This window comes from Haliotis rubra, unplaced genomic scaffold, assembly GCF_003918875.1.
Source record: "Haliotis rubra isolate DU_JTF1 unplaced genomic scaffold, ASM391887v1 Scf671, whole genome shotgun sequence".
NCBI lineage: Eukaryota > Metazoa > Mollusca > Gastropoda > Lepetellida > Haliotidae > Haliotis > Haliotis rubra.
The window spans coordinates 584,789-596,489 of record NW_025767381.1 but is presented as its reverse complement, the minus strand read 5'-3'; the positions used below and the strand labels follow the sequence as shown (position 1 = coordinate 596,489).

At 38.3% G+C, this 11,701-nt stretch overlaps 1 protein-coding gene across 1 annotated transcript; it reads right to left on the bottom strand.

Moving 5' to 3' along the window:
* Window positions 1-3,177: 3,177 nt before the first annotated feature.
* LOC124257758 lies at window positions 3,178-10,869 on the bottom strand. The gene is made up of 6 exons (XM_046691885.1): window positions 10,527-10,869; window positions 7,394-7,481; window positions 6,694-6,893; window positions 6,305-6,387; window positions 5,860-6,058; window positions 3,178-5,645 (listed from the first exon to the last, which is right to left on the bottom strand). Exons 1-6 carry the CDS (start codon window positions 10,833-10,835, stop codon window positions 5,529-5,531), a joined length of 996 nt encoding a protein of 331 aa, XP_046547841.1. The 5' UTR covers window positions 10,836-10,869; the 3' UTR covers window positions 3,178-5,528.
* Between the last annotated feature and the right edge of the window lie 832 nt (window positions 10,870-11,701).

Sequence of the window (11,701 nt, the reverse complement as noted above, 5' to 3'; positions counted from 1 at the left end):
ACTTTGATGACCAAGCCAAGAACTATGCTGTGTGATACACGGCCCTGTGTTCAGACATTAATTTTTGTTGTGGCCTCTCACAGAGTAAACAGCGTTCAGTGTACATCAAGTGACATTCAGAACATGACTTTTCCAGTAGACGTGTGCCAGTTGATTCGATGGGACCAGAGACTTATGAACTTTTGTGAATGGTGGTGCCATTTTTGGCAATATTGGAGACATTTTCACATTTAATGTTGATTTTAATTCATTGTTGTGTTTTCATCTCATAATATATGATGTATATGCTTTGTGGTTACCCGAAGTAACATAGGATCATTCTCCTATTCCTTGGCATGCTCGTTTTTTAAGGTCCAGTATCCTCGAGTTTTTCCGAATATATTCGAAAGTTTGAAATGGGTTATCATTTCCTCTCAGAAATTACCGATCCTGTTTTGCTTCGATGGTGTTCAATGTGTTTAACTTAAACAAATCGGACCTGTGCTCATGTTTAATGTATCCGAGCTGTGGGCAGCTCTTGTCCACAGGCGGAGGATGTTATAAGGTAAAAAATTCATCCCCAAAACCATGAGAGAATTATATCAGATTCGTATTTAGATTTGCAGTTGTTCATGAGTCATAACGGTTAGGCACGGTATGGAGACGGAAAGTTTCCATACAATGGCGTTTAGCCGTAGGCTATGGAAAGAGAGACAGAACACATTTGTTGTGAAAGACATAACAGATTAATCTTATATTGAAACAAACAAAAGGGATGAGTAACCGAATGATTTTTACCGGTACTTTTCCAATCGTAATATTCATGAGTGCAAGGTCGGATACAGGCTAACCGAATCAAAATGATTAGTTGAAACATGTGATCAAGATCAGGCCAGGCTCGAACCATATAAAAAGATAGGTTGGGCACTGAGTGAGTGGTGCGCGCTTTTGTAGTGACGGAAGCCAGTCCACGCCACTCAGTTGCCTCGTGTGGTACGAACCTGCCTTGTCTGATGTTGAAGTTGTAGAGATGGACTGAGACTGAGTAAAAAACTATGTGAGTATAAACTTGTGTTGCGTTTATCTTTGAATGTATGTGTGCCAGTACATGACTGTAATGTGGTTCATTAGGAGTCACGGCCGTCAGAACCCTCACTCCTTGACTTAGCGTCCTGCAACGGACCAAGCGAGTGGAGCGCCAGAGCTACCATCTCCCCGACAATGTGGAACGACCATAATTAATAGGTAACTGTGGTAGGGTTTACTAACACCCAATCGCCAGTTACGACAGTATCCGAAATAATAGTGACGAGAACCTTCATGTCATCTGAGACGATATGTTGCTTTCCAATGTTTATTTATTCATCCGTTCGATTTTGCAGCAAACGGACTATATCCCTTCTTCAGTTATCAGTCAGCTCCAAAGTTGTGCCAAATAAATGTTTATTAATAAAGCAACTGTTGTGTCAAATTGCTTGTTGTGTTGAGTTTGCACAAAATACACTATACGTATAAGCAGATCGCATGCTTTTTATTAAGTTTCCAAATGAATACAAATATGACAATAAAATAATTAGGATTATAAGACAAAATATAAAGACATACATTGACTTCGTTTTGAGTCCTGACGTTTTTTAGCACTGGCAGATGATTAAACTTCAAAATGTTTTCATTTGTTATAATAAAAATGAAGATGGAAATATTATCGAGTAAAAAGGTTTCATTTTTGTTGATCAATCTATACCTATACTATCAATTGCGCATGCGAGTGGCGCAGCAAAGGTCACGAACCAGTCGAAAATACTAGGATATCATCCGGGTACTCAGGGGAGAAAAACAATAACAAAAGCAACAACCAGTGCGCGGAAATTGCTATGAATGTGTTCATCATATAATTGCTTTAATCATGTTTTTACACGGTCGGCTTCCGTGTGGGGTGTGTTCACTTCCATCAACCACCAGCTTGTAATAACACGTCACATGAGATTAGCCATGTGCTAAAATAACACCCAAACTTCAAAGCGTACCCCTTGTCAATGTCCTGAGCCTTATAAAATTCCGAGTCGACACCTTCTCAAACTATTGTCATGTAAGTGGTAATAATTCCTGAGCATCAGAGAACAGATTGGCTTGCTTATTTTGAAATTTAATGCTTTTCATAAACTAGAATCTCATGAACTATTTGTCTCTGGAATCATCTGTGATATGAACTTGTGTAGTTATTTCTCTAGAAATTATTTAACGCGATCTAAAATGAATCATGCATTAAACATTTAGTCATCTTTTATTGTAAATGACCAAATTAATTAGTTACACTATGAAGTTTTTAAGAAGGAATTCATTTGGGTTGTTTTTGCCTCAGTCCGCCCACGTGTGGACAACATAACCAACTATCTATTAACAAGTTCAAGATATTTCTTGAATACACCAACTGCATAACACCGTCTCTGACCACAAACCCAAACGGGTTGTTCTCTATTCGCCTACATCCCAATTCGCCTACAGTCTTAAAACAACATTTCATGGTCTGTTGACTGTTGATTACGCAATGATAAACCACCCAAACGGTTCATCCCTTGTGACAGGTGTTAATTAGAGGGTACCAATTAGAGAATGTATTCTACTACAATAAGCCTATTATTCCCTGGCAAGGGTTCACTTTTATGACATGTAATAAACCCTGTCCAGTCAGTCAGTGGGTCCGGTAAACTTTTATTAAATCCATGATGTAACGTAGGTCTATGTAATTTGTATTTATGCAAACCGTGACAGGTCAAAAACATTTGCGCTTCTGTGGATAACAAGTAAACCATACACTTAAAACGGTATTTTGGAAAATGCTAGCCATACCAAGGCAAATATAACAGTCAATATCAATTTTTGACACTTAGAACAACAAGGACGCAGATGAGTAAAGTTATACCAGGGATAATCTACGTCTTATAGTCTCCCTGGTTATACTAATATATAGAATTGGTTCCTAGTTGATCGCATAGGAGGACGAATACACAGTCTATACACTCATGGGGATCCTTGGGGAAAGGGGAAACTGAAAGAAGTAGTGGTAAAATCTTTCCTAAATTTCCAAAAATTTCCAAGCCTTGGAAATACCATGTTTCCAATTTTGAATTTTTTTGGAAATATGATATTTCCAAATTGAAAATTTTTGGAAATCACCATTTTTTTCTTGTGTAGAGTCATGTGTTTGGTAACAAGTTAGATTGTTTGAACCATGTCCATGTTGACTATAGTGCCTTGGTACTGCCTTAAACGTGTTTTTATCCCTGCTACCCTCAATGTTGATTGGTATCTGAGTGTAGATATTGTTAAGTGGCATCTTATACTGTACGTGGGGCGGGAACACCTAGTATCATCACAATAGTTATTAACAGACATGCTCATTATATCGTCGGAATTGTACAATCACTTCTACTTTTATCAGATATATCTTCTAGATATGGAAAGGGTTTTGTTGCTTTATAGGACGGGTAACTTCACAGAAGGAAACCGTGAGTGCAGTGTTTATTAATAGAGTGCAAATTATATGGGTAATTACAAAATAACTACAAGAATGCTCTACGATAGTACAAACAGCGACACAACAAATGCCAAGGTTATGTGTTCAGATAACACAGTGTGATATGAAAACAGTAACAAACGTAACTACCATAGTCACACAATGGAAACGACACCTAAGGTGTCCAGAGAGATTACAAGAATACCTGAAAGGCAGAAGAAGCAATGAACCATTGTACACAGTAGCCTTTCTCTATGAAATAGAGGCAACTTTTCAGAGGTTCAAATATAATGAACTCAGGAAGGACATGCAGTTTTGCAGTTAACGTCTGTTAGGTTTGAAAGTTAAATTTCCATCCACCTGGGTACAAACTCACGATAAAATTATCTCCTATAGTACAAATAGCGACACAACAAATGCCAATGTTATGTTTCAGAAAACACAGTGTGATATATAAACAGTAACGAACGTAACTACCATAGTCATACAATGGAAATGACACCAAAGGCTTCCATTCCAGAGAGATTACAAGAATGGCTGAAAGGCAGCTGAAGCAATGAACCATTGTACACAATCGCCTTTCTCAACGAAAACGAGGCAACTTTTCAGAGGTTCAAATATAATGAACTCAGGAAGGACATGCAGTTTTGCAGTTAACGTCTGATAGGTTTGAAAGTTAAACTTCCATCCACCTCATACGTATTAATTTCATAGATGACCGTTAGGGAAACGCAATTATGTTGCAGACTATTTCTAATTTAAGATAAAGTAGACCGAAAGTGACATGTTGAGAAACAATTGGTAACAAAATGCATGTTCTTTGCAAAACATATTAGTTGTAAGATCACACGAGTTTTCAAAACAATGAAGTGTCAGAGATATTTCTGTACAATTACCCATTCATCTCTATTGTTAGGTGTTGATTCCCAAGTTGAAACGATAAGTTAACCAGAAATCAGTCTGTGAAAGAATTGGATGTGAAACTGCCAATCAACGAAGAAATGTAATATAACTGGAACTGTACTTTGAATGTCACTAAGGTTACAAATCTCTACAAAACACTTCAAAGGAAGTACAATGGCGGTACAAGATAAAGTGTCAGTACATATTTAGTGGCATTACAAATGCAGTGACAATCTAATAAAAGAAGCATTGAATACAGCAATAAAGACAGTTATGATGATATTCACCAATTCAATTTCTTCCAAATTCTTCTCAAATACGTTATGTTGGAAAGGCCTATGCGGTTTGATTCCTTCCCGTACCTTCCTGAACTATCAGTTTAATACAAATAACTATTACAAATAGAATGAATAAAGTTAAATGCATTGTTATATTGCCAAAGGTACATAAAGAAGGAAACAAAACACTCTTTGAATGCTATATCCGTTCTATACTGGCCAAAAATAGTTAGGGATATATGTACATTTTGAAATTGCGAATAATGATCTATATATTCCTTGACACACTGATGAAATATCAATCTTAAAAATACCAATGTCCCTACCTTATTTTGTCCAGTATACTTTTACATGTTTCACTATTGTTTTGGTCTCAAACACGGTTACCTACCCTAGATATTTGCAACCCTTTCGAAACAGGTGGTAGACCATTTAACGTCTCCCTTTCATTATCCTGACAAATTTTCCAACACCTTGATTACTGATTAGGTTTCGTGATAAATAGGACCGGACCGAAACTTAACAACACATCGTATGCCAAGACACATTCGTCAATCGTCAGAGACAAAATTTGAAATCCATACCTTTCCTATACAATTAACAATAAAACCCTATGCGCCCACAGACATTTAACGGAACGACTACATATAGTCCTGTGTCCGTGAAATGACTATATGTTACGTTTTGTTGCCTAGTTTCTCATATCGAGTCGTGCAGTTGTTTAAAAGTATAAACACATTCAACCTTAGCGTTAGTAACACAGTCACTGTCCCGTATAAGACAAGAAAACATCTCCGTTGGCCTTGGTCATCAAAGTTATGAAGGCCACCTGTCGCTCTCGAGGAGTTCCACTATGACATCCACTCAATCATACTAACAGAGACGTCGCCCCAAAATCCAAAAAGGTCAGGCTTTGCTCCAGCGTCTCTCTCCGTCAAGTTGTGAATGATGGCACTATCGATTACTAACTGAAATAAACCGACCATTACCACACTAATAATCACAAATTGTCACACACTGGAATATCAAATGAAACTGTATTCCATATTGTTTACTTTCAATGGTATAAATACCCACCGGCTTGCAAATTGTATAAATCCTCTTGGGCTTTAAGTTTCCATTCAACTGCTATTTGAACCATGTATATATCCTTAATGTTTGTCATTTACATGCTATACATACCCCGTATACTCCATCTTGGAGGGTTATTTGAATCTCCATTGCTTTTCCAACAGCCATTGCTAGATCTAAACGCACCTCTGTCCCCCAAACATCATCTACCTTAGTGTTGATACGGACAAGGTCACTGATCCCATTGTAGCCTACGCAAAACTCAGAGTCGAAAAATGAGTCAGTTTGTTTCTGTATCTTGAAACCCCATCTGCAAGAGAATGATAAAAGAAATGAAACAGTTCATATTTGTACACTAGTTCAACAACTTTCGTTAATGATCGAACAAGAAATTGTTCAGCAATGTCCATAAAAGTAAATGTTCATCTATTTATGTTATCCTTACGTTTCGGTTTTGGTCAGATATGCAGACCACGGTTGAAATATAACTAAATGTGTCAATTATTTTGATAACTTTATACAAAGTGTCAGTATTTGTCAGTGTCAGTATCTTTACCTTGTAGCTGCTGTCGCTGTCCCATTCATTATCAACTGGAACTTGCTGGATGGACCACACGGAAATGAATAAAGGACCCATATCTGCAACATACATACCAACACATTTCATAATTCGCTGTTTCACAAGTATAGATGTGATTTTGTTGTGTAGGATTGATTGTGGGAGACTAATCCTAATTTATTTTGATATATATTCATATTTTATGTTTAGTCAAAAAAAAAAAAAGGCACCTAGATTGGCCAACGATGAGTTACATGTTGCTGGGTACCAGTCTAACAAGGAATCCGCACTAGGAGGCCGCAGGGTTGGCGGTATGTAAGGTCTGTGTTTATGTATACCACGCCTGTGCAAGATCCTAAAATACTCAGACGCAAATAATATCTCACCGGATTGTGCCACCTGTACTGTCCACAAAGACCTTCTAAACTCTCCCAGGCTCCAGATGACTGACAGGTGCTGGTGACATTGTTGTAGCAGGCTCTGTAGTCATGGTCACAGGAGTAGGTCGCCATAGCTCCCTGGTAGTGACCATCATACGTTGTGTTGGCGTCTCTTACATCCGGGGGATGACCACACCCCTGGAACTCTTCAAACAAAAAATCACAAACCCTAAAAATTTGAATGTACGTTAATACGTCAACAGTTGTGGTTTTGGAAATACAGTCTCTCATCATGCGTGTCTTGCCACTGATAGGTGGACTAGAACTTAAAGTTGCAAAACACCGAAACAGTCCTGAAGGGAATGATTTTCCAGTAGCATTCAGAAGTTTTGATAAATCCAGGAATGTTTACATGGGCGAAGAACAGCACAAGGAGATGTTCACACTGAACCTTTTGATTCGCTAATACATTGCAAATTTACCATTCAAATCATGATTCATGCATCTGTGTGTTGCCCTTGCAACTGCTTGTCTGGAAATGTCGAGTCATTGTACATAATGTAACATAATGTCAGTTTATACATCAGGAACGTGATATAGCAACTAGTCCAAGTCATGTACCGTATCGCCAAATGAAACTATGTAAAACTATCCTCCTGAATGCAACTGCTAAAAGTAGTCGAGGCATTGGAAGAACATTGGTTACCTGGAACACACCTTGCAAGACCAAGTCGAGTTACTTCACAGCGGGTGTTGGTTTCACACACCACTTGAGCGCATCGTCCAGAGAGAGACTAGGAAGAAAACAGTCCATACAAAATGTATCGAAAGTTGTTCAAAAAACCAAACTAATGTGTTGTTTTCCGATGTGCATAAATCAAAGGACAGATTGACAGATCTCTAAGCTCAACCTTTAGACATCAGAAGATGATGTTCGTCTAAACTTTAATTCCGCCTTTAACAGCAATTGTCAGCTACACATGAAAACTTGACAAAAGGGTGACACCAGGCATCCACGGACACCATGTGCATAATGAGAGAGACCACTCGACGTGACGTCTTTCAACAAGCATGGGCTGCTGACGATCAATTCTATCGCGTTCACGTAGCCTTGCCGACAGAGCAAACATGATTCCAGAAAAATCATAGTTTGGCTTTCCTTTCTTAATGGAAAGGAATAATTCAGAAAATAAACAATGTTGCTTATTACACAAATCATGGAAACAGTATTCGATATAAAATGAAGCTAGTCTGAGATTCCTTGATGATGTTTACACGTTCCTAACTTTGGTATATACAAACAAGGTAACTGTTGGTTTAAACTCATGTAACAGTCACGGAAAAACGTCAGTTTTCCACAATACTAGTATCCCATAACATTTCTATTTCAGGCATACATTTACGAGATAATGCTTCCATGTTTGAAATACACTTAACAAACCCTTTCCACATCCATAAACAATCTCTGCTAAAAGCAAACTCGATTGTACAATTCCGGCTATATCATAAGCATGTGTTTAAGAATCACTGTCAAATAGTGATGACGCCATGTGCCCCCGGCATAAACAAAAGCAAAGACTAGTCATGTTTTACAGGAAATGTAAAATACAGGAGTGTATGGTATTAGTCAACATTAGGATTTGCAACAGACCAAAAAATTGTCACAGATGGAGATTCCTGCACGTGTCTTCCATTTGACATTTCAGACTTGTTTGGAAACTTAACTGAGGCCTAAACAGAAAAACAGCGTGTTCGACTGTAACTCAAAAGTTGTGAAACGGAAACATGAAAGGCTGGATCTGTTGAAATATTATTCGACATAAAGCGAAAGTCATCCCTATTGTCATACAGCCTTGGGGAAAGATTTGTGTCTGTGAATGTTAATGCATAGATCCAAATAAGAAAAACATGCGGCGTTCTCACTTGCCTCTTATGTTTCAAGATCGGGTCGGTAAATCATTGGAAGGGAATTGGCTCACTGGTCACCTTACAGTAGTACTGTTATTGCGGAGTACCCAGAATTATCCTGTGAATAATGAGAGTTCTTTGCATATACACTTGAGCTTGACCATTTAGCTGCTAGGTAATATAATTATCAATGACAGTATTTACATTATGAATGCTGATGCGTCAATTCTATTTTATGCTGCCCTTCAAACTGCAATTCTGTACTTTCATTGTTTTTCCTTTGCAGTAATTTGTATTGTTTGGTACACGTAGTGTATTTTATTATGTAATTGTTCATTGTATACCATCCATTGTTCTGTTACTTGTTATACACAGTATTTGAACAACGGTACCCCTCAAGGCAAGAATTGAAGGATGTCAATTTCTTAGTTTTGAGAACCACGACGTTTGAGGTTATATTCTTAGTCTTTCATCAGGTGAATGTTGTATGCTAGTTTCACACCATATTCTTCTACGTTCGCAGTTACTTGTATTACTTGTATGCCCAGCGTGGGAGAATCGAGAACAGCCAATCAAATGGTCTTGTGGAATGGCTTATCTGGCGGATTTGGTACACAAAGTACATATAGGCCCATTTCTCTTCACACATGCTGGATATGGGAGAGATCTGATGAATTTGAAGGCCAAGGCAGCGTTTGGACATTGTGAGTTGCCACTGCTACGAGAATCTGGTCTCTGTAGCCCAAAACTGTCAAATAGCCCTGAACAAGAACTAAGTTTGTTCTCTGACGTGCACTCACCACTCCTACCCCCAAAGTATCACTGAACCACCCCCACAGCGATTCCAATCCTAGACAGACTTGAGCATAACTCATCTGTGAAAACATCAGTCCTCCACCACAATCGAGGTTCTGAAATTGTCTGAGCATTGGCCGCTGCAGTCTGAAACATCTGCCGGAGATCGATCACCCGTATCTATGAGTCCTGTCTTGGCGGTTTAAAATTAATGGAGTTTTGGTGGCAAGGGAAATGTGCAGCCACCCGACATTGAGACATTCCTCCATGGACCACCCCACTGACCACCCAAAAAAACTCATGTACAGTCGTGAATCTTCGGTTAATGTGCAGTTATTTGGCCGTTTAAAATTTATAACGATCAAACATTTAAGCTTCCCAAATCGACAAGAGTTCTACCAATACATGTTCTTCATGCAGTTTATCAAAATGCACATGCTGTGATAAAAAATATCATAAGGTTTGTGTAAATCATTTGATCTGATATTGAAGAAATATTTACCGCTTTCCGGAAACGAACACTACCGCCATTTCCACATCTAAAATCGAAAACTATTTAAATCCACCAGTAAGTCACTAGACCTATATATGGGCCAAGTTTGGTTGAGATTACTGTACAGTGTCCATGATCTACTCGAGAAACGACCTCTTGGCACAAACTGCCGCAGCTGTGACACTCGCGGTATGTAAATAATTCAAGGTGTCACTCGTATGCTTTATTTACCAATAAATACAAACTTCAGCCATTGCCCTCTTTATCCTCACAAACTCTCGGCGTCACTGTTATAGACAATGAAATACTTTCAGTGCAGATAGACACAACCCAAAAGCTGTTTTCAACTCTACTATAGTTTTCCTTCGTGTTATTTCTATATTTGACGTGTTCATTGTAATTGACCTTGTGAATTTCAGAAGATTCTACTGGTACCTCTACACAAGTGGAATTTAGAACACTTGACGTTTGCATTTGACATTTTATCAAACGACTGATTTAAAAATAACTGGAACACTCCCTCTACTAAGATAGAAGACATTTAGAAGCAACTGTGGTAGCATTGTTTGCAGTATGGCAACAATATAACCCCTAAACAAGATGGCTTAAAATGAAAGAAGAAACATCTACTGGGAACACTAACCTTTGGCCAGTGTTGTATATCACTGAAGAGGAATCCTGTTCTCTCAACAACGTTAGCAGTATCACTACTGTTACTGTTCAGTAGGCAGGTGCGCGTTTTCTTGTCATATCCAAAGGACAGACATGCTGAGGACATCAGACATTCTGATGCACAGGTGTAGAGAGACTGACTCCCGAACTTTCTGAACACCTGGTGTTCCATGTACTTGTCACGCTGAACTACAGAATCCACATCCAAACAGGTGTCACCACTGACTAACTTCATGATTCCAAAAATTAGGAAAACTAATTCGCTATGGTTAGACGACATTTGCGTCACCTTGATCTCCAACTGCCAAGTTGTGACTAACATTCCTTCCTCGTATTGAGTTATGTTAACATTGCAACTTCAACTGCATGGTAACCATGTTCATTTTAATGTTTTGATTTAAAAGCTAGGAAACATCAATAGAAGAAGAGGCATGTGTGATGTGTTTTCCAGCAAGATAATCACTTTTTACGACGTATGAAGATTTGAGTATGTGGTTGAATTCAGCTCACATTCAAAGATGCTCATAAGTATGTGGACTTGAGAACGCACAGCAATAAAATGTGCAATAAAATGTGAGGTCTTTGCGTTTAATTGTCTACAAATGAAAAAGCTAAATATCTGGAGTATGTTGTTCCACTGCCACTGTGTTTTATTTTATAAATTTTCTTTTTTCTTTTGGGGGTGGGTGGGGTGTAAACTTGTTTCACAATTTTAGATAATCAGCAATTCCATTTGACTCAAGGAAAGGTTTGTCATAGGCATCTTCAGTTGGTGGCAAGTTGATGGAAAAAGAGTCTCAACTGTCATTTTCAACAGCAATAAAAGCGCTAATGCTGCCATGCGACGAAGCCTGTAAACAAACTAGACAACGAAGTAATCGATAGTATTGTTGAGTTTGATTGATGTGCATTCATCAGTTATGACTGTATACAGATATACAGAGCTTCTGATACTTATAAGTAAATAAAAACGCTTGGGAAAATACTCGTTTTACAACACCAAAGGCGTCTCATAGTTTTGTGATGTCATCTATTATTCTCAATAACATATGGGTGGCCAGTTAGGATGAAATCTAGAATCCTGTCATGACAGAGAACAGGGGCGTAAGATATATTCTGAAGAGGTTAACTTCACGTATTGAAGGG